Here is a 24,476-nt window from a genome sequence, read left to right on the forward strand (position 1 = left end):
TATAAGATGACCCCCACTTGGAGTCATGTTTTTCAGGGCAAAAAAGTCTTATACGCCGGCAAATACAGTATCTCCATAAAGGCATATGAAAATCTCCAGTAAAATTAGTTTTGAGTGATGTGACTCAAGTGAAGCTAACAGCAACACTATTCTTCCTTATTTTCTCAGGGAGCTATTGCACATCTTGATATTGCTTCACAAAAACTGTTTAATTTTTTAAAAAGTTTCCTGGATCCTTCTCCTTAAACACACGAGAGGTGGTATCTTACTTGATCACAACACAACTATATTTCAGTTTTACTACTGTTTATTAATATTATCCTTGATTTAAAAAATATTTTGATAGACTATATTGTACTGATATTGACCATTCTTCCATCCACAGTCCCTCTGTTGTGAAATCAAGCAGAGACGTCGTGGTGTGGGTTCAGTGTTGCGTTTGTGCCAGCACCTCCTCGACAATCAAGATACTTGCAATCTGAATGCGGATCACCAGCCAATGCAGCTGATCATTGTAAATCTGGAAAGAAGATGGGAAGCAATTGTCATGCAAGCTGTTCAGTGGCAGACTAGACTGCAGAAAAAGTTAGCAAGACATCCAGTAAGTGTTTCCTGTCAGATGTTTTTTCCCCACCATTCTTGAGGCATATATTTATATGTGGTGCTTGTTTCCAAAGTCTATCAACTTATTTTGATAGCTTCACTAAAGCTGCAAGAGCAATTAAAATTTTTAATTCATTCTGCCTCCCCTTATGTTGCATCCAAATGATGAAGGGAATTCCTGGGAATCCCCCAAACTTGACTGGAGAGTTCCAGAAACTTTTCATCTTCCAGAAACAGCCATGATAGGACTGTAGCATATGACCTCACCCACACTGCTTGGCATAAAGTTGCACTAGAGATTTCAGTCAGTATTGAAAAGCATGCTTGACAGTTGTTAGGCCCATCTTTCCTTTCTTTAGAATTCTGTATTTGCCTACAATGAACAAGCACTGGCGGCTTCAAATAATTTGTGACAGGTAAGGTGTGTGATAGTGCCTTCATCTGAAATTATCCTCCAACAGAGCAGCTGGATTTTACATGACCCTTGCATGAGGAAGGGGCTATGACTGGCTGAACTAGGAGCAGACCTGTGCCTTCACCTGCTTCCATCCCATACATGAGAGGTCTTCAGTAGCACAAGTGAAGGGAGACACAGACCAGCTGACCCAGAGCAGACCACAGATAATAATAGCATTTCTTTGAGTACACTTAAAATGTCAGCAGCTGCCAATAGGGTGCTCTGTATTTGTTTTATTGTCTTCTGTTGTGGACTTAGTTTCATATTCTAGAAGACACCGCTGTCTTTTGCTTGACACACATGCAAAAACAATTGTGGGGGAAACCCTGCAGGCTGCATAAGCTGCCCCTGAAACTGGAGCGACTCTCCATTTTTTCCAGGCTAGCTGCTGCTGTGTATAGCTGCCATTCCTCTAAATAAGCTGCCATGCGCTAATTAAGGGCTGGTGCTGCTCTTGCAGCAGGAATGCAGTAGTCTTGTGGCTCTATTTGGATAGGAATCGATTGGGAGGTGAAGTAGAGGGAGGACGCAAGCACTGTGTGTTTTCTTGATGTCGAGATGCCAGAGAACTTCACAAGCGCCACACTGCTTTGCTCTCACTTTGCCTGGGGTAACCTAGGTTTGTTGACAGACTGAATTACCTTTTACCTGGTAGGGAATAAAACTTTAATTCTGCCAAGAAATAGCAGCCATTAAGAACTCTTGGTATAGATATTTGGTTTTAATTGCTAGTTTCCCGTTTGTTTGGGAGAGACTCTCAAAATACACATACGGTAATATGTACAGGTTTCTCTGGCTATAAAAGAGCTCTCAGAATCTGAATATTCTAGCTGGAGATGAATTTAGTTTGTCTCTCTTTCTTGCTCTCTCCCATTCTCTCCCTTTCTTTCTCTCCCGGTTCCAAGTTGGCATGCTACCACATTTTCTTTCATTCAGTTCCTGTGTAGTCATTTCTTGGGCTGATCCCAAGATTGCTTTCTCTGCTTTGCCTATCTCTCTTCACTTCATGATGTGCCAGCCTTGGCAGATGAATGGTATCCCGAGGAAACAAGTTTTTTTAAAAAAATATTATTTGTGGTTGCCCACAGTGTACTGTAATATCTGAAAACAAATGGGGTATGTTTACATCTCTGATGGCATCTGACTCAGTATTGGCAAGAATCATCAGCAGTAAAAAAAATGCTGGCCTGGCTGATTAGATCATATCTTACGGAAGTTTAGGATCTGGTAGCATCTTCAGTCCATTAATATACTCAACAGCATGCAACATTTTCCTTTGTTCTATTTTCTTTTCATGATCTTTCATGGTATCATGTAGTTATTGGTGAGGAATAGTGCTAAAATGAGTTGAAAAGAGAGCATAAAATACAGTCCTCTTTTTTAAAAAACCACTTTATAAAAGATCTTCTGAAACAGTACAATTTACTGCCTTCACAGAGAAATCATATACATGAGTGCTTAAAAGAAAGGAGGGTAGGATCAAAATCATCTATTATTTATAGAAATTAATGGCATTGTCATTTAAAATACCGGTAGATGTGAATATTCTGCAAACATGGATATAATGTTTTAAAATCCTTTTCGGCATACACAAGTTAAGATTTTTCCCCCCAGGCAGTCAAAAATATCTCCAAGTTATTTAGTTGGCGAAGTCCATGGCTTCCCCAGGACTCATTGAACTCCTTTCAAACATATCTCGAAATGGCAGCTGACATACAATTGCCAACTTGAGCAATATCAAATACTTTTTCACCATCCAGTCATACATTTTCTAAAGATTATTTCATTGGATTCATTCTTTTAATTATATGAAAAAGATCAGTGGATTATTCAGGCTGACAGCCTATAACATTTCTTCTCAGAGAAACAAAACACAGAACATTATATTCTGGCCTAATTCAGTCAGTATTAAACAGTGGCCAGAATCCTACTTGTGTTTGCATAAGGTTACTGTGATTTGTCACAGCTCACTCAGTTCATTGACAAGGGGCCAGGTTGTATATCAGTCTTATGCCTTGTTTTCTACTTTGTACCAGAAGGACCACGGTACAATTAATAAATATGTCAGATATTTTTTACCCAAGAGCAGGCAACATCAAAAGCTTTGGGGGCAGCGTGCATTACGTTTTCCATAGTACATGTTAAAGGGCACAGAATACACTGACCTAAGTAGCCCAAATCTTATGAAGCGACTTCCAAGAATTCAGTTCTCTGTGACCAGGAGCCAGACCTTCCTGGGGTTCTATGCATTTTACAGTGTGCATAGTTTTTTCTTCCACATTATGTACTGGCATACTCTGCTGTTCCTTGCAAATTCACCTATGTTCTGAAATAGCATGTCCTTGATTTTAATCTGGGAGGGCAGGATCATAGCTGAAGCCCCCATATGCATTTGGTATAGATGCTTTGAGTCTTTCGGTATTAGCTGCTTCCTCTTTCTATTTCTCACTGAATGCAATGCCTGCTAGGCCACTGAGTTAATCAATAGGGGTTGGCTTCAGGCCCTGACACCTCATCAACTAGCTGCAGCAGGTGACACAAAACTTACACAACTTGAATAGGATTCCAGCAAGTGGGTTTTACGCAAAGATGGACATATTTGCTTGTGTCATCCTCAGAGACAAGAGTGAGGAATTACTACATTCTTCTCCTCACAGGAGAGGATGGCAAGGAATTTCATGGAATTATTGGACTCTCACGAATGCTGTCTTGCTGAAAAATGCCTATTTTGCCCATGATTTTGTCTAGATTGTGCCTTTTTTGTTTGTCTGTCCCAAATTAGAGTGGCTGGTGTTTTATTTAAGAATGTAAAGAACTAGATGGTTTGTTGACATCTTTCTGAAAGAAAAAAACCACCCAGTTCTTCTGTGTTTTCTCTGTGTGCTTTGTTTTTTCATAGAGAAGTGTTGCTAAACAAATTTTACTGGAATTACAGGGCCCTAAAGAGGATGAAAAGAATTTTTTTGTCTCACTCTCGGCTGGGGACAAGGAATCTCACTGGACTTTAACATTTCTTGCCCAGCTACCCTGCCTTGTCAATGCATCATGAATCAAGGAGGACGAGGAGTTTAATGAGTATTCTTTTTGTTCCCAGTTCAAGGATATCGAAAAGTAGGTTGCCTATTGCTCCAAGTGCCAGTGGATATTAAGCACATAAAGCCAAGAACACTAAGTAAAGTCACTGAATGAGTCCAGGGCAAATATTCCCCTTCACTCTAACAGATAAAAAAGAAGTTGTGTGGTCTTTCTGCATGTCCCAGTGCATAAAGACCACGCAGGACTATTGCAATTCTTGAAAGAAGGGTGGGTGATACCGTTATTAGACCACTGATACCTCAGAAGCAACTAACGTTTGAGCTTTGTCATACTCTTCCTCACAGAGCTTGCGCAGGGCAGAGGAAGAAAAGAAAACTACCCAAATCTTGGCCTAACATTAAAGCCAGGGTCTTGTAGCTTAAATGACATTCCCTTCATCTATAAAAGTGGAGAAAAGAGAATGCAATCAATCTCCTCATAAGTGAAAACTTGATATGTACAAGGTTGCAGCCTCTGTTTTGGAACTTCAACAAGAACTGCAAAGCTCAACCCGATGGGCTGTCCTCCAGGACTTGAAAACTACCCTGTTCCTGAGATATTAGTGGTCTCACTTAGATGCTACTGTACATGCAATGCAAATGTGGACACAAATTTGTTCCTTGCTTGGATTAATTACAGCTGTGTTATTTCGTTCTGGTGGATTAACAGAGCATTGGGGAAATGCACCCTACTTCCTATATTTTTAACCCTTGCCTTTCTAATTGATTATATCTCACTCTAGTGAAGTTACTGGTTGCGAGATACTGAAAGTTTGTAGGAGAAGGATGCTAGCCACCTTGTTGGAGGTGGCTGTTAAGATCATCCCTGTACAGAGTAGCCACTGACACATCACCAAAAAGGGAGACATGGGTCAACAACAAGGACAAAAGTGTGATTTGAATACAATTGCATATACCAATGTATATGTGCACATGTTAAACTAGAAATGTTTCTCATAATTGCACATTATTTTTGTAGTTTTGTGTGTCACTAGGGAAAGTGAGATGTGTGCTAGGAGGTCTGTGTACCTGCTGAGTTGGCTCTCCCAGTGCTACTGAGAATGGGCAACTTCAAAGTCCTGCTCTCCCTCCTTGTGGTTCTTTGTCTTTTAAATTGAACTTGAGTGAGGCAGCCCATCAAATGCAGAGTTGTCTTCCCTAAAAGGTGGATCTTTTTCTTAAATTATTGGCTGGTTTGAATTCTCTCTTCTTGGAGTAAGGCATTCTAGTGAACAATGGTTGCTCAACTAGTTGAAATGAACTATCTCAATGCCCTCCTTTGCCATCAACAGCATCCCAGGCAGAACGGACATGCAGTCATGTATGGGAAAGATAATACTATGCAGTTAAGCTGACATGGGAGAAGGCAGTACTTCACGTACTAAGAATTCCAATTATTTAGGGGTTTAAAGATCAGCACAAGCAATTTGAATTTCTGGGAACCAATTGAGATCTAATGTATCTAATGTAGAATTGCTGAAGTGTTTTCCAAGAAGCCAGCTCTAGCTAACAATCTAGCAATCTAATCTATTCTAAAGCAGTTTCCAAGCAGTTTTCAAGAGTAGCTCAATACAGTGGTTGTTAATAGTAGTCCAGTGTGGATGTTACCAAGACATAGATTACCATCGCTTCTTCTTCTCCATAAGATGATGCCCTAATAAACCAGCCTCACAACTCTTATCCATGGTTGACACCACATTTTTTGAATAATGATAGAAAACGTATGAATCCATATTTTCCCAAGAAATACATCTAGCTTAAATTTGGTAATCTTTTTTTCCAACCATTTCCTTTTCCTTGAATCTTGTTAGATCTTCCTGAAGCTCTGGTTACTGCTATGATAAAGGTGCGGACTCTAGCAGAGTTCTTTCCATAGGCATGTCCCTTCTAGGGCAACTCACATATGAAGTTAATTAGAAAAAGACCGCAGGCTCTTTGGTTCCAGATGATTTTCCTCTCAGGATTTGACTGAAGAAATGTATGGAAGAGGGCCTTCTCTGTTGCTGCTCCCAGACTTGGGAACTCCCTCCCACAGGAGGCAAGGCTGGCCCCCAATTTGCTGTCCTTTCTCAAGCAGACAAAGACCTTTTTCTTTAGGCAGGCTTTACCTAAATGAATGTCTGTCTGAGAGGGGTTTTTTTAAACAGATTATTATGTCTTATTGCTTTTACATGGGTTTTTAGTACTGATTTTATTTACCATTTTGAATATAATATCTGTTTAATTTTTTTAAAATATTTGTATACTTAATCCTTTTTTGCTTTTTATTTTTTTAGTGATGTAAGCTGCCTTTTTTAAGGAGAAAGGTGATGTAAAATATTTTAAATAATACAGTACATACATACATACATACATACATACATACATACATACATACATACATACATACATACATACATGCGTGCGTGCGTGCGTGCGTACGTACGTACGTACGTACGTACGTACATACGTACAAACGTACATACGTACATACATATATACAAACATACATTCAAACATAGTCTCAGTGAGCTGCAGGCCATGGAACCTTATACCAACTCAAACATGTTAGTTTTCAAGGTGGCCCAAGACCTTTTGTTGGTTTTGATTCAACAGACTAACACAGCTACCCAACCCACTGGAAATTATGTATGCTCTCCGATCTTGTTGGTCCCAGATGAGAGAAGCAATGGGTTTTGTCTTTTTCAGACTCTTGTAGGAGATAGCCCTATTGAATACAGTGAGATTAATTTTCAGACAGGCATTCATATGACTGTTCATATCAATATATTACAAAAGCCCAAACAGCAGACTCCTGTGGAAAGATAAGGAGGAATTAAGCTCAAAACTTTATCCTTACTTTACTCCCCTGGTTAAGGCTCCCAAATCTGTTCTGCCTTTCTTCCTGAAATAGTTGTAGAAGCTGCTTATATGAGCAGAATTGTCACTGTAACCAGTACTGAGGGCAAATAACTCTTCCAAAAGAGAGAATATATTTTCCTTTTTTCTATTTTTACCTTTGATTTCACTGTCTCAGCTATGAAAACTATCATGCGTAAAACACCAATAAGCTTTCCTTTCCTTTGCAACTTAGAACTTGTTAATTCCAACTAGAGGATGGATAGAAATTTGGAGCCAATATTATTTGGCTTTTGGATGCCCTGATTGGACCTTATTATCATTTTTTTGTAGTTGGTGTTGTTTTTTTTTCAATATTCCCAGTTTAGATTATTTATGTGCCTCTGTAACAGTGCTTCCTTTCCATCATGCAAATTTTTTTCTGCTGCCAAACAATCCTGTAAGTACACTGTACTATGTGTCCAGCACAATTCCCATGTGCGTTGGCTTTGAAAGTATGCTGTACATCCAGCCACATAATTGAAAATAATAAGGCCACAATAAATGGGATGGCCTTAGGGTATAACACCCAAGGGATTCAATTGGTGTCGCTCTGCATCAATGTCCATGCATCATGGTAATTGAGGTAACATAACCAATTACCACATTTTAATTAGAGTTGTAAGAACTTGGAAAAATCTGCAGTGGTGAGACAGCTTACTTAAAAAAAATACACCAAGTATTCTCTTTCCAGAAGCCTTTTTCTCAAATGCTTATTCTTAGGAGTCAAAGAGGGTGCTGAAAGTACCATTTGAGAGGAGGTTGGGAAAAAATCCCAGATTCTTTAGAGTGAATGAAAAGCAAACCTGGAAAACAAAAATCGGTTAAAATGGTGCCTTGCTGTTAAGCTGATATCCTCATCCACATCTTCTTTTGTGTTTCTCTAACACTTTAGGGGGGAGAAAACAGTCCTTCATAAATTTGGCCCTCAATGAAGTGTCCTTGTTCTCTGCCTTGCCCTGCATTTAAAAAAAACCCTCAATGGAATGATTACACATTTTGAAAAATCACCTATTGAAGAGACAAACTCACTAGCTATCACTTTGTTATTTTGGTACATGTCACTGCCCAGTACTAACAATGCATGGCATCTGAAACAGCCTAATTGCAAGCTGAATAATTATTTTGAAGAGCAAGAACTAATGGGGGAAGAATATAGTTTAAGAATTTACTATATAAAGAACTCTTTCTGCAAAGTGGTGTGAAAATCAGGAAGGAAAGTCAGTGTTCTGTAGAAAATTATCTCCCTCGCCTCACATATTCTAAGTCTTTGTTTACATAAGGAACCTGCATAACTCAGTGCATCATATAGTAGTTGCAGTGACTATAAAAAATATTATTGTTGTTGTTTAGTCGTTAAGTCGTGTCCGACTCTTCATGACCCCATGGACCAGAGTACGCCAGGCCCTCCTGTCTTCCACTGCCTCCCAGAGTTAGGTCAAATTCATGTTGGTGGCTTTGATGACAATGTCCAGCCATCTCTTCTTCTGTCCTCCCCATCGCCTCCTGCCTTCACACTTTCCCAACATCAGGTCTTTTCCAGGGAGTCTTCTCATGAGATGGCCAAAGTATTGGAGCCTCAGCTTCAGGATCTGTCCTTCCAGTGAGCACTCAGGGTTGATTTCCTTCAAAATGGATAGATTTGTTCTCTTTGACATCCAGGGGACTCTCAAAAGTCTCTTCCAGCACCACAATTGAAAAGCATCAATTCTTTGGCAGTCAGCCTTCTTTATGGTCCAGCTCTCACTTCCATACATTGCTACTGGAAAAAACATAGCTTTGACAATGCTGACCTTTGTTGGCAAGGTGATGTCTCTGCTTTTTAAGATGCTGTCTAGGTTTGTCATCGCTTTCCTCCCAAGAAGCTGCTGTTACCATCTGCAGTGATCATGGAGCCCAAGAAAGTAAAATCTGTCAATGCCTCCATATCTTCCCTTTCTATTTGCCAGGAGGTGATGGGACCAGTGGCCATGATCTTAGTTTTTTTGATGTTGAGCTTAAAGCCATTTTCTTGGGCTCTCCTTTTTCACCCTCATTAAGAGGTTCTTTAATTCTTCCTCACTTTCTGCCATCAGAGTGGCATCATTTGCATATCTGACGTTGTTGATATTTCTTCTGGCAATCTTAATTCCGGCTTGGGAGTCATCCAGTCCTGCCTTTCACATGATATATTCTGCATATAAGATAAATAAGGAGGGGGACAATATACAGCCTTGTCGTACTCCTTTCCCAATTTTGAGCCAATCAGTTGTTCCATAGCCAGTTCTAACTGTTACTTCCCGTCCCACGTATAGGTTTCTCTGGAGATATATAAGGTGGTCAGTCACTCCCATTTCTTTAAGGACTTGCCATAGTTTGTTGTGCTCGACACAGTCAAAGGCTTTTGCATAGTCAATATAGCAGAAGTAGATGTTTTTATGGAACTCTCTGGCTTTCTCCATAATCCAGCGCATGTTAGCAATTTGGTCTCTAGTTCCTCTGCCCCTTCAAAATCCAGCTTGTACTTCTGGGAGTTCTCGGTCCACATAGTGCTGAAGCCTACCTTGGAGGATTTTGAGGATAACCTTGATGGCGTGTGAAATGAGTGCAATTGTACGGTAGTTGGAGCATTCTTTGGCACTTCTTTGAGATTGGGATGAAGACTGATCTTTTCCAATCCTCTGGCCACTGCTGAGTTTTCCAAACTTGCTGGCATATTGAGTGTAGCACCTTAACAGTGTTGTCTTTTAAGATTTTAAATAGTTTGACTGGAATACCATCACCTCCACTGGCCTTGTTGTACGCCATGCTTTCTAAGGCCCACTTGACTTCACTCTCCAGGATGTCTGGCTCAAGGTCAGCAAAAATATATATATATATACTCAGCAAATAACACAGAAGGACCATAGTTCAGCAGTAAAAAATATGCCTAGTGTGTAGAAGACCTCAGGTTCCTTCTCCAGGTAGGAAAGAATTCTGCTAAAATACCTTGGTTCAATCATTAATGCAAATAGCCAAGAAATCAAGAAAACTGAGACTCGGAAGGGCAGTGATGAAGGAACTAGAAAAGATAGTCAAGTGTAAGGATGTGGACTGGAGATCAAGCTCAAGATCATCCACACTGTTATATTCATGTTTACTATGTACAAATGTGAAAGTTGGACAGTGAAAAAAGCAGGGGAAAAATCATTCAAAATATTCTGTAGGAGAGTATTACAGATACCAAGGACTGCCAGAAAGACCACAAGTCAATCCTGGAACAAATCATGAGACAGGGGCTATTGTACTTTCAGCACATCATGGGAAGACTTACCGGAAAACACTATAATTCTGAGGACAGTTGAAGGCAGCAGGAAAAGAGGAAGACCAAATAGGAGATGGATTAACTCCATTAAAGGAATCACAGCCTTTAGTTTGCAAAGGCTGGATATGATCTTTCAGAGGTCACTCATTCATAGATTTTATCATATGTTGGAGGTGACTTAATAGCACATAACAACAACACAAATTAAGGTAATTAAAAGTAGACACAATTTTTTTCTGTGCATATTTGGTACATTTTGTTCAGTTGGCAAAGCTCTCCCCACCCTGCAAATTTCTCTGCTCACATTGTCTTGTCTTGCTTGCTGGCTTTTGTCTTGCTTTGAGTGTGTGTGTGTGTGTGTGTGTGTGTGTGTGTGTGTGTGTGTGTGTGTGTGTGTGTGTGTGTGTGTGTGTGTGTGTGTGTGTGTGTGTGTGTGTGTGTGTGTGTGTGTGTGTGTGTGTGTGTGTGTGTGTCCGTCCCCTGATCATATTGAGGGTGGGGGAGTCTATGGTAGTTTTGTGTTACTTCTTTCAGACTCATACGCCTCTTAATTCTTTTTTAAAATGTTTATCACCACCTCAGGAAGATAATTTAGTGATAATTCAGAATGTCCGCGTATTGATAATTCAGAGCAGAGGAATATGCCTGGGGCTTACCTTATAGTGCATAATGGCATGTGGAGCAGGGAGCAGACCTGTTTTCTCCAGATGTAAGGAGACTTTCCCACCCCACCTTGCCTTTATCTTTCTTTTGAAGTTTCTTCAGTTTCAGTTTTGCTCAACAACCTGTTCCAAAACATGAGGAAGGAAGAACTGCTTGCAGCCTTGAGAAGCAGGAGGCATGTTGGAGACAGAAATGGGGGCAAGGGTTGAGGTTGTGCCCTGGTGTCTAATGCACCTGATACCTTCTTAGTGTCACAGGTGCATTTTATTGCCCCCTAAAAGCATTCAGGGGAGCCTCTAAGGCTGTGCTGATTTCTCGCAGTCTCAAGCAACCCTTGAATCATGATTTCCCTCATGTCTCTGTGTGACTGGGTTGTTGTTTTTTAAAAAATTCTGCCTGCCTGAAATATTTTCATCAACTCTGGGGGAAAAAAGGGAAACAGCAAAAAAGATTCTGTATTTATTCTGAGACACAGACCCTCACACACATGCACCTTAATGTACAGAGATATCTGAGGAGATCCAAAACAGCTTCTGATGGTAGACACAATAGTCAGTTTCGTATTAGGTCATTGTGCTGAATGGACAAATAAAGGGGGCTAAGAGGATGAGGATAATGGTAGAAGAGGAACTGCAAGGAGCAGCGTACCTGATTTGACCCTCTGCTGTGAGGACACTTGCAATACATCTTCCCAGGTTAATTAAACATTTGTCATGGGAATGACAGCAACAACTTCAGATGGTACAAAGTGCCAAGCTATGGTAAATTTTGCATCAGCCTGGGACAACCTCCTGCTTCGTTACTCTCTCACGCTAATTTAGCCCTTTCCAAAGAGAGCATTGAAAAGATTGAGCAGAGCTGGAATTGCAATTGACTAAAAAAAAAAACCTAGATCCATCTAAACTGGAATACTCAGAGAAATCAAGCTTCTGGAGAACTGAGGGAACCCAAACTGCAGCTCAGTTGCTTTTAGACTGTTTTAGATAAAAGTTGGAAATAAGTAGTTACAACTATCATAGCTACCTTTAGCTAGGGAATTTTGAGGTAGTAAGTTAAATGGTAATTATAAAGTTGCTTTCTACCGTAGGTGTAATGCATTTAATGGATTTAACGAGGTTCTATGAGTTAAGGCATAAAGTTACACAAGTATAATGAAAATAACATGATAGTTCCTGTAGCGGGCCAGTCTCAAGCCTCTACCCATCCAGGCTTCCAAGAGTGCTCACTACCTTTCACCAAAACTGCTGCCACCAACCTATCCTTGAAATCAAAAAGACAAGTGTTTCTTTCAAAACAAATAAAGTGTTTATTGATTTGTACAAAAATAAAAGGGTAAATCACTGGTATTAAATCAATTAGTCAATCACTGTTTCTCAGACACTAGCTCACACAGACTTTTCCCTCACTGACAGGCTCTTTCTCACTCACTCTATCAATCTCTCTCCACTCTTATCTCTCAAACTCAATCTGATCTCACACATCACACACACCTTATATAACCCAGCTCCTCCCACTTCTGCACCACTCTCCGTCCTCTCATTGGCTGAGGTTCCCCTGCCCAGCTGTGACGGACATGTGAGAGCAGAGCTGTACTCCACAGTTCCTTTCAAATATTATTTTTGAAGGGCATTTAAAGATTTTTAGGGCCATTTTGAGAGGAATCATACTGGAAAGAGTCATTTTGCAGGGAGTTATCTCCATTAGGCTTTACGCCATTCTCATACTAGTCACAAATGCTGCAGGACGTACTGTACTCTATTTTTATGAATACTGCCATAGTGCAGTATCATGATTGGCCACTAGAGGGAATCAGATGTTATCATTATCATTTGTCTCATCATGCAAGTAACTTGCTGCATTGTATCTTAAGAACTGATTTGTCATCACTGACAGGTCAGCTAAATAGAAGGAAGTACTGTACTAACAACCACCTAGCTAAAAAACAATAACAGCAACTCAGAGTGTGATGTCAAAGGAACAAGATTGAAATTCAGACTGCTTGTGAAGCAGTCCAGTGCAACGTATTTCCCAGTGATCACATGACGCACAGAAAAATGTGCTCCATGTTGTGGAATGCTCTCCCTCAAGGGATTAGGTGAACTCCCTCCCTTTTATCATTCTGCCAACAGTTGAAAACCTCTTCAGGGAAGTTTTTAATAGCTATGAGTCTGGGTGATGGGAACTCAATCATAACTATTTATGATGAAGAAGGTTATGTTTGGGTTTTTTCTGTGTTTTTAAAGTTTTTGATGCTTTTTAATTAATGGATTTTTAATAATTATTGCATTTAATAGGTTTTTAACCTATGATTTATTGGCTTTATAGGGTCACTTTTTTTAACATTGTGATCCATCTTGGGTCTCCTCACTGGGAGAAAGACACCCTACAAATGATACAACTAAAATAAAATAATCTATAGGAAATCCCACAGGCACTGCATTTGATTAGGAGGTGATTGGGTTAGGAGTGTGTCAACTGGGAACCCCCTGCCTATTCTGCCACCTCAGACAGCTGCCTCCTCCTGTCTAATGGTAACCCTCTCTCTAATGGAGCATGCAACAGAATGACTGCGTTGGTACTTCCACCCAGACACCAACTCTGGAGCTGTATGCATATGAGCATGGTAAAAGCTGGGCTGTCTCCTGCCAAGTACTTGCCTAGTTCAGCATCCTGTTTCACACAGTGACTAACCAGATACTGTACTTCCTGGAAACCACAAATTAGGCAGGAGAGCAGCAGTCTCTTCATACCATTTCCCCCCAGCAACTGGTATTCATAAGCATGTTGCCTTTGATCCTAGAGATAGTATATAGCATTGTAATAAGCAGTCATGAAGAGTGGTTTATCCCTTTGGAATCCTCTTTTTCTCAGAATAAGATTGGTTCCCAAGAAGATACTTCTGCCCACTGATCTCTGGATCAGGATGTTTCTCTAAAATATTCAAATTCCTTTCATGTACTCACAAAGTGAAATCCTTTTCCTGGCAGGAACATTAGGACCAAGTGTATTTAATTCTAATCTCTTTGCTCTTTTGCTCATATTGCCAGCTTTTGTGGTTCGAGTTGGGTTAGAATATCCAAATAGACAGGCTGGCAAGCAGTCGTACAAATATTATGAAAATTATTGATTTCTTATACCAACAGTTTGCTTTAAAATGGCGAATTATTCCATCAGTATATTCATGGCTCCTGTTAGGTCTACTCTGAATGGGGGTGGGGAATGCAAAAGTCATATCTTTTCAGGGAGCATGAAAGTGAATTTAATCCATATTTAATAGCAAACTTTTTTTAATGAAGACATTTCACTGTAATGATGTCACTGATTTGTCTAGAAATAGGTTTTCAGTTGAAAGGGATGTGGTGACGCTGCGGGCTAAACCACAAAAGCCTGTGCTGCAGGGTCAGAAGACCAGCAGTCGTAAGATTGAATCCACGCAATGGAGTGAGCTCCCATCGCTTGTCCCAGCTACCGCCAACCTAGCGGTTCGAAACCATGCAAATGCAAGTAGATAAATAGGGACCACCTCGGTGGGAAGGTAACAGTCTAAGTCACACTGGCCATGTGACCATGAAAGATTTCTCTGGACAAACGCTGGCTCTATGGCTTGGAAATGGGGATGAGCACCGCCCCCTAGAGTCGAATACGATGACAAAATTGTCAAGGGGAACCTTTACCGTTACCTTAGGTTTTCAGTTAGAGCATTGGCATTAATATGTTAACAGCAAATAATCATAGAAATTATTCGCATCAAGCACCTTGCATAAAATTAAATTATTCATTCACATATCCAATAATAAAATTACAAATCATTTAAATTTACCAAAAATAGCCATCCTCTCAAAAATAGGCTCAAAAAGTAAGAAACTGAAGAATCAAGGAATGTTGATAATTACTCCACAATATTTTCATTGACATTTAATGATCAAAATATGTTTCAAATTTAATGCAGTAATATAACAAATGAACATTTAACAAATTACTTACAGGCTTTAGCTTTTAGCACATTCATGTAGAGTTCACTTTTTCTCTGTTCTGTTTATGGCCTAATTTGGAGCTCAGTAGCACAGTTTTATCCATGCCTACTCAGAAGTAAGTCACCTTAATTTAAAGAGACTTGGTCCCAGGGAAGTGTATGTAAGGACTGCTACCTCAATTAGCATTTCAAAGCCTGCATAGAAGTCCATAGGTCATATATTTCAGTTTCTGTTTTTGAAGTTTGTTAATAATATTGCTGTCTTCCCACACACTGGATGTGGAGTTGGTTCTATTGATCTCAATGGGATAACTTCAGGGCCAAAATTGTGATTAATCTGCGCCAAGGGGTGTGCTCATGAAATATTTAAGCATAAACAAACAAACAAACCCTGGAGGATTAGAGATTACTTTTGCTATGAAGATCCTCCTACAGAAGCTAGTTACCAATATTTTAACAAATGGGTACAAGCTTCCTTGTGACTTGTGGTGTCTCATGTCATAGGGCAAAGGAGCATCTACGTAAGCTTCCCGAAACATGTTAGTATATGTGAAACATTTTGACACTTCCTTAGATTTGCTTTGTTTTCTCTCCATGTTAAGCCACTAAAATTTGCCCGCAGGGGAAAGCACTGTTCGGTATATAGTCAAAATAGAAATTATAATTTTCTGAATGTGTATACGTGTAGATTGATGGATAGACTGATAAAGAAACAGGCAGGCAAGCAAACACAAAAATAAACAGGCATCTGCAGTGAACTCAATTCCTCATGTATATTTTCATGTTATTTCTAAATACACATATGTATTCCTGTGTATAATTCACAGTAAAATGTCACTCATGAGAAACAGTAAATGGATGAGTATGTAGAATTTTCATTTTCTTTATCTATATAACGTTTGTGTCATCACAGGAGTGCTAATCCATATTCAGGCCTCCATGTTTGCTGTGCAGTAATATGTAAATTACCTAAGCAGCTGCATTAAGCAGTGTTTGTTTATTCCATTTCTTTTGGCACTGCAAGCACCTGAACCTCAGCCAAAAAAAAGCGGAAAGAAAGAAGATGTGGCTGCTTCACGGACTACTGTTGTGGAGAAATAAGTTTTGAAAGGAAACGACAAATCAGAAATGATACTGTGCTATATGAAAACAACAAATTCAAACCCAGAACTTTTCATTCCTGTAAATACTGGTATTTGCAATGTAAAGACAATGTGTTTGTTCTAACACAATGAGGACACTGAGTCTCCTCAAAAGGATCTGTTTGCACTGACTCTATAAACAAAGGTGCCACACTGAAAGCCTGTTACAATTGGCACATTGCTGTTTGCAACAGTGACTGAAAGAAGAATATAGGAAGTTTAAGGGAGACAATGTCAACATTACATATTTTGGTTTTTTTTAAGACAATGCATTTAAATACATGTGGATTTGGGCAGCTGAAGACTTTTAAGTGTAAAAAAAACACACACATTAACAATGCGTCCAACTATCTGCTTAGGCTGGCAGTCCTCCTTTCAGTCTTCCAGTCTGACACTTCCTCTTTTGTCCAGCCAGCTAATTTCCCCTCTTTTGTGAGGAGTAACTGTTTTCACACTACTGCTTACCCAGCAAGCCTACTCATTGTTTCATGCTTAATTATCTTCTTGAGCTTCACCTTCTGAGTGAAGAGAAAAAGACTCGGGCCTCCCCATGGCTCTAATGAAAGCTCAGTTTTATAGATGCACTGTGTGAATAAATGCAGTGTCTGATCTAGCAACGTAATAAATGAGTTCCTAAAGTTTATGGAGTCATCTCTTATGTGCTTATGCTGCTGGTTTACTCAGCAGTGCATCAACATGGCAGATTCTTAGGTTAAAGATTATTTATTTATTTATTTATTTATTTATTTATTTATTTATTTATTTATTTATTTATTTATTTATTTATTTATTTATTTAAATTCCTCCTAGAGCCAGAATCCACGGACATATCTCCAGGATTCATGTCACATTTAAGCTGCTTCCGTTCAGCTGAACAATAGAAAGTTACATCAGTGCTATAAATTGTGCCACTCTGCACTTAAAGCACCTGGATACTTAGAGCAATTGAAAAACGGATTAGGATTTTGTTTTTAAAAGACTGCAGTCAACTTCTACAAATACAAGTGCCTGAAACAAACATGGAGCTGTGTGACAATGAAGCTTTGTCTTGGAATCTAAAGAGCAAAACTATAATAGTTACCTCAGAATCCTGACATAAACAATACTTATTTACTGGCTCCCCTTGCATAAGTAAGGTTTTTTGACATGACTCATTCACTGGATCAAGAGCTAAGGAAAACATCAGACACACTGTACATTGGAATACCCTTCTTGCGGGACAGTGTATCCTATGAGAGATCTTAGTATGCAGGTTATAGCTTTGGCTAGGTACCCTGAATTGCTGTGTGTGCAAATTTATGCTTGGTGAGGTAATCAGATTATAGGTGATCAGATTCTGAGTCATCTCCCCCTCAACTGTGTGTGACCTAAGCCTATCATTCTCCGTAAGCCTAACTTGGAATTGTGAGCATAATGTAGGAGTCATGTACATTGACTTGGGCTCCTGTGAGGGAAAGCAGGATGTAAATCTAAAAATAAAATACATTATTCTCCTTCACATTCAAACACATATGGTTGTGCTATCAGTGGCAACATGCATGAAGCAGCTGGTTTTATTTGTGAAGCCCAGGTAGTTCTACCAGCAATGAACTTGATTTTTGAATATAAAGTAACATATATTGGCAGGGAAATTAGAACTGCCAGTTCTTGGGGGCAGGGAGTTGTCTCATGATTCCAAAGGTTTCAGTCACATTTCAGTCTGTACTGATGGTGGAGTAGCAACACCATTGGCATTTTTACTTCTACCATGACAAATCTCCAGTGGTAGAATTCCTTCTGAGCCTACTGCATCATGAACAGTCCTCCCCACCAGTTTAATACTGCTTAGTTAATTTGGAAAATAAGGTGCAATTTCTGTCTCTTTTAAAAGATTCTCTCTTGCATATGCCATACTTGTTAGAGTTCTTCCTTTCTAAGCATTCTTGAAATGTTGACCTTGAATGCAATGAAATCCCAGTAAGTAAGCCAGAAGGCAAAATGGTGAACCAAACAGTATGAAACCTATATGTGGTTGGTTATTTGCTTTTTTTGCATAAGTAACATAAGTAAAACTGCATGACATGAACTATGAATTCAATAGTTTGTGGATGCTCACAGACGACATATTGAAATGAATTCTAAGATACCTTGCTTTATTGTTGTTTCCATGGACAGGCATTGATTTACTTTTTCTGAAGGAAAGAAATGCACATTATGTACTTGAAGCAACGCTGAGACCAAAATGACATTCAAGTCCGTACACATAAACACACACACACACCTGTCATGTAACCCCTTGACAGATGAAAAGCAAACTATAGAGCAGCAAAAACAACTTCCAGTAAAATGTGCTGTGTTGCCAGATGTTATCAGCACAAATAAATCCTCTCTACCTATACAATTTGACATGTAAGCCAATGATTGTCACTTAAATTGGTTTAAAATGTAATAGAACAGAAAGTAACCACTGTTTCTGGAGGTTTTTGTTTTTTTTAGTCAGAATGTTAGCAGGGCTTGAGGAACATTAGTGGGTTAAACAGATACATCCAACTCAGTTTATAGAAACTATAAAATCATTTTTACATTGTCTTTTCTAATGGCATTGTCCCTGGTCATAATGGATTTGCTCAGGGTTGTTCTGGTATTTTTTGTTGCAGATGTAATCAGGACATTCCAGTATTTATGTCTACATACGGGAGGAGGGTGTTATTGGCTGCTGGAGGTAGTAGAATGCTCTGGGTTATCCAAGGAACACCTGTACATACATACACACATGGGGAAATTCTTCCTGAGGTCTCACTTCCTACACAGATTGGCTTCCCCTTTTGCCTGTCTTCTCAGCCTTCTCCCCGCCTTTTTCACTTTCTTTTCTCTTCTCTGTTTCTCCTGGCCTTCATGTTTTGGCAAATTTTAAGTAATTTTTGATCTTTACTTTTGTGCATTGGATGCCAAAAATATAAAAGAAAACAAAATCCCACACTAAAATCTCCTCTACCAACTTATTTTTGCCCACCTATTACACTCACATCTTCCATGTTTTCACTTATTTTTTAAATTTTATTTTCACATTTGCAGAATGCAGGAAAAGCTGGAATCCCATGAAACCTAAACAGGAGCAGCAGTAAGGCATGGAGGGATGGAGACTGACCATCAGGAAAACACCTATAAGAAGGTGTCATCAAATGACACCCCCTCACACACAAAGTACACAGATCTGTATGCATGAACCTAGTTCAGTAGCTACATATCAGCACGGTACTGCACTGGAGCAAATCAGAACAAAATTATATCATTCCTAAGGGGTGTTGTCAGAAAACCTAGAAAGCATGTTTTTCATGTCTCTCTCTGATTCTGTTGACAGTAGTCTTAACTTTGTGTCAAATGGACATGGGAATGCAGTACCTCTATCATGGGGTGCAAGAAAAGCTAAACTAATCAGAGGGGACAGGTCGTAAGTGACAGAGATTTTTAATAATACTTCCTCAGTTTTTCCTTAGGTGGTGTTTGTGAATATTTCCTTTGTCCTCTTCAACATTTGGATGGAGCTAGATAAAGTGAGTCTCTGACATGGACAGAGGTCCACAAAGGAAAGAAGGAAGCAAGGAAGCAAGCAAGCTGCCAGAATTCTGCTGATGAATTGCCACCCTTGGATATAACCCATACTACTGAGCAAAATGGACCAATGATTTTATTCTGTGAAGGGCCAATGTCTTTCCTAATACAGGGATGATGACATGTCTTAGCAAAAATCCAGGAAGCTGATAATTATCATCACTATGAAAAAGAATTTGCAAAGAAGCTTAACGGAAATATATCTTGCCCCATCTGTAATAATAGATTGCTTGCTTTCTCAGCAGGTTGGAGTGGAATGACATCTATAATATTATAACTCTTTTGCTTAGGTCTAAAAGTAGAATCTATTATTTACAGCAATCGTTCTCACCCAGCAGCATCTGAACCTCTGATGTGACCCAGAAGTAGTCTAGGTGGGACAAGGCAGTTTTGTAACAATTATTAAGAATTCACCCCATCTCCTGTGCACTCCTGCAAGAGTGATATATCCATCTCCCACCACCCCTTGCTTTACCCAGATTATCAGTTTATGACCTTTTAGCATGCAGTAGCAACCTTGTGGACTGACAACTCCCAGAAGTACAAGCTGGATGCTGAAGGGGCAGAGGAGCTAGAGACCAGATTGCTAACATGTGCTGGATTATAGAGAAAGCCAGAGAGTTCCAGAAAAACATCTACTTCTGCTATATTGACTACGCAAAAGCCTTTGACTGTGTCGAGCACAACAAACTATGACAAGTCCTTAAAGAAATGGGAGTGACTGACCACCTTATATATCTCCTGAGAAACCTATACCTGGGACAGGAAGCAACAGTTAGAACTGGCTATAGAACAACTGATTGGATTAAAATTGGGAAAGGAGTACGACGGCTGTATATTGTCCCCCTCCTTATTTAACTTATATGCAGAATATATCATGTGAAAGGCAGGACTGGATGACTCCCAAGCCGGAATTAAGATTGCCAGAAGAAATATCAACAACGTCTGATATGCAAATGATGCCACTCTGATGGCAGAAAGTGAGGAGGAATTAAAGAACCTCTTAATGAGGGTGAAAAAGGAGAGCCCAAGAAAATGGTCTGAAGCTCAACATCAAAAAAACTAAGATCATGGCCACTGGTCCCATCACCTCCTGGCAAATAGAAAGGGAAGATATGGAGGCAGTGACAGATTTTACTTTCTTGGGCTCCATGATCACTGCAGATGGCAACAGCAGCCATAAAATTAAAAGACTCCTGCTTCTTGGGAGGAAAGCGATGACAAACCTAGACAGCATCCTAAAAAGCAGAGACATCACCTTGCCAACAAAAGTCCACATAGCCAAAGCTATGGTTCTTCATCGTGGTCTTCTGTGAATGCACACAAAGGGTTAATACCAGCGCCAGCGTTGGGCCTCTCGGAACGTTTTCTAGCTGCAAGAGAAAAGTAACAATGTTTAGGACTACCCCTACTGCGCACGCCCAGCCTAACCGTCCCTCAGTTCCATTTTTCCGCCTAGCGGTTTGGAGCCTCTCGTCTTAGCTGCGTCTATTTGCGATCTATTTGATTTCCTTGGTTTTGACCTAGCTTCGCTCACGGACTACCCTAGCGCTTTTCCCCTTAACTTGGCGACTCGGTTTATTCTTGGCTTATTCGGACTGATTTTCGGACTGCTCTGCCTTATCCCTTGGATTAGTCGTTTTCGGTTTGCTTACTGCCTATGTCCCCTTCCGGGCCATTCAGCAGGTGTGTGGTGTGCGACCGCAAAATTCCCCACCAGGACGGCCACGACACTTGCCTGTATTGTTTGGGGGAATCGCACAATCCCAAAACTTGCCCACACTGCAAAGCCTTCACTAAAGCCGCTCTTAAGGCTCGCCAGCAGCGCCTTAAACTTCATCTGTGGGAGTCAACGTTGTCTTCCACGGCGCCCTCGGAAGGGGAAATGGCTTCCACTTCTCGAGCAGCTCCTGTTCAGTCGGTCGTCTCTAAAGTTTCCAAAATGTCGAAGAAATCCGCGTCGTCGAAATCGGCCGCTCCTGCTTCGAACCCCGAGCCTCCGGCTCCGAAAACTAAGCCGTCGAAGTCATCCAAAGCTAAGGCGGCCGCCCAGCTTAAAATGACATCCATTCGACTTTCTCCGAGCTCGGGTTCCATTCCATCACCGATTCTCGAGGAGTTGTCGAGACGCTTTGAGGCCTCGTCCGAGGCACCTGCTCCTCCTCCGGTTTGACGTACTGAAGTGATACCACCATCGGGGATGTCTTCCCCGACGCCGAGCCAGTTAGTCGGTGTCACTACTGGTCTCGCTTCTGCCCCACATAGCCCTTTTCCTGCGGGCCAGGGGTCGCCTCCCGTGTCGATCTCGTCCGTACACTCGGACTCGAGATCTCCTCGAGAGAAGGTACCTCGATCACCTGTGCGTTCGAGGTCGAAATCCCCTCGAGGCAAACGTTCTCGCACGGAGAAGCATCACTCCCCGAGCCGGTCCCCTTCCTCCGGCCGCTCGAGGTCGAAGTCTCCTCGACGGAAACGGTCGAAGAAGAGACATCGAGCTTCCACTCAGTCCGACTCTGGCGATCGTTCGGACTCGAAATCCTCTAAGCGCAAACGCTCTAAGAAGAAGCACCGCTCCCATCGACGTCGTAGCAAGCATCGACGTCGATCCTCTTCTTCCTGCTCGGCGGATTCCGACCGCCCTAAGCGTCGTAAGCGCCATCGACGTCGACGCGACCGTTCGAGGTCTCTTTCTTCGTCTTCGACGTCCGCATCTCGAGACCGGTACCGCAAAAAGATCCGGTACATATATTTGTCTTCTTCTTCGGAGTCGAACCGACCTCGACGCCGACGCCGGGCTATTCGAGTCGGGGACCAGCCTCCTACGATACCGGTTGCCCCTCCACCGCAACCGGTTCCTTCCACCTCGGCGCCGACCGCGGTCCCGGTTCGACCCCCGACAGCGCCGGTCGGCATCGAGAAACCCCCTCCAAAAAAGAAGAGGGATGTCTTCTCCTCTGATCCAGATGAGGTGTCCACGGAGCAGTCTTCTGACTCCGACCAGGAACAACCCCCACCCTTGCCACCACACGATTTACCTCCGGGTGATCTGGTGCTTTCAGATACGGGTGATCCTCACGCCCCTTCTCCATCTGAGGATTTTTCTTCCTACTCTCAGATGATGTCCAGACTTGCCAAGACACTGAAACTGGACTTGAATCTCCCTTCGCCTCCGGGTGAGGACTTGTTCTTCGGGGACATCAAGAAGGACAGTACCGCTCCCCCTAGCATAGCCTTTGTGCCTGTAGTTATGGAAGCCATTAAGGAGTTCTGGGCTCAGCCTGCGACTACACCTAATGTCCCTCGTCGCACAGAGCACTTCTACAAGATTCATGGGGCTGACACTCACTTTTTACTCAAGCATCCCATTCCAAACTCACTCATTGTTGAAACAAGCTGTTCAAGGCCTTCGGCCAAGGCCCACGTTACTCCAGTTGACAAGGAGGGTAAAAAGCTGGAACTCATCGGCAGGAAAATCTACTCCCTTGTCACCTTGCTACTTCGAGTCATAAATTATCAAACTGTTCTGGGGGCTTATCACAAACAGTTATGGCTCAAGCTTTTGCCAGGATTGAAAATGATACCTGAAGACACCCGGCAAGCTTTCCTTAACTCATATGAGGAAGCTCAGACGGTATCCAAGTATGAACGTCTTTCCATCAGACATGCAGCAGAGATCTCTGCCAGAGTTCTCATGTCTGCCATCTCTATCCGGCGCCACGCTTGGCTCCGTTCTGCAGACATAATGGAAGATGTCAAGTCAAAGGTTGAGAGCCTCGCCTTTGACGCTACCGGGCTGTTCAACGAAAAGACCGACTCCCATTTAGAAGACCTTCACAAGGCTAAGAGGACTGCCAAGTCCTACTCTGTTCAGACTCAATCTAGACAGCGACGCCCCCAATGGCGTAAATCTTATGGTCAGTATCAATCTTCTCAACAGTACCGTCCTTACAAACACCTACCTCAGCAGCGCTCTGGCCAGTCCTCTTCTTCTGTCCAGGGCTATCAGGGATACCGGCCTCGTCCGCCCCATCGCCGTCAACCCTTTAAGCCACCCGGCAGGAAACAAAAACAGTATCTTTGACTTTCGGCCCCCCATTTTTACCCGTTCACCACCTGCCACCCGTCTTCAACCGTTTCTTCACAACTGGTCTACCATCACAACCGACGCTTGGGCTCTAAAAATTATTCAGCACGGTTACCAGCTGGAATTTATAAGATCTCCTCCGCTCGGTTTCATAAATCATTCTCCATTCGACTCCTCGCTCGAGGAAGAAATATTATCTCTCTTACAAAAAGATGCCATCTCTACAGTACCACCCCGCGACATACACTGCGGTTTTTACTCCCGCTACTTTGCTGTCTCAAAAAGAGGAGGAGGCATAAGGCCCATCCTCGATCTAAGACTCCTAAACACTTACCTGCGACCCAGACGGTTTCGGATGCTCACCTTGGAGTCCATCATGCACCTGCTAAAGAAAAACAACTGGTTCGTCCTCATAGATCTAAAGGACGCATACTTTCACGTCACTATCCACCCCGACCACCGCAAGTTTCTTCGGTTCATCTTTCAGGGCACAATCTACGAATTCCAGGCCCTGCCATTCGGCCTGTCCACAGCTCCCCGGACCTTCACCAAGGTCATGGCCCCAGTGGCAGCTTACCTTCGTCTCAGGGGCATCCACGTTTACCCTTACCTGGACGATTGGCTCGTAGTCTCCACCTCACGAAGCCGATCTCTGAAAGACACAAAATTTATCCTGTATCTCCTTCACAATCTCGGTCTCACTGTCAACAAACAGAAGTCTCAGCTCAT

General features: G+C 41.5%; 1 protein-coding gene across 2 annotated transcripts in view; it reads left to right on the top strand.

Moving 5' to 3' along the window:
* AKAP6 (A-kinase anchoring protein 6) overlaps positions 1–24,476 on the top strand; it is a 335,833-nt gene that overhangs the window by 280,823 nt on the left and 30,534 nt on the right. For both annotated transcript variants that reach the window (XM_020788446.3, XM_078392147.1), the window contains one exon: positions 386–601. In XM_020788446.3, coding sequence (XP_020644105.3) covers positions 386–601 — 216 coding nt within the window. The remainder of the gene's footprint in view (positions 1–385; positions 602–24,476) is intronic.

This window comes from Pogona vitticeps, chromosome 1 (assembly GCF_051106095.1).
Source record: "Pogona vitticeps strain Pit_001003342236 chromosome 1, PviZW2.1, whole genome shotgun sequence".
In the NCBI taxonomy this organism is placed as follows: Eukaryota; Metazoa; Chordata; class Lepidosauria; order Squamata; family Agamidae; genus Pogona; species Pogona vitticeps.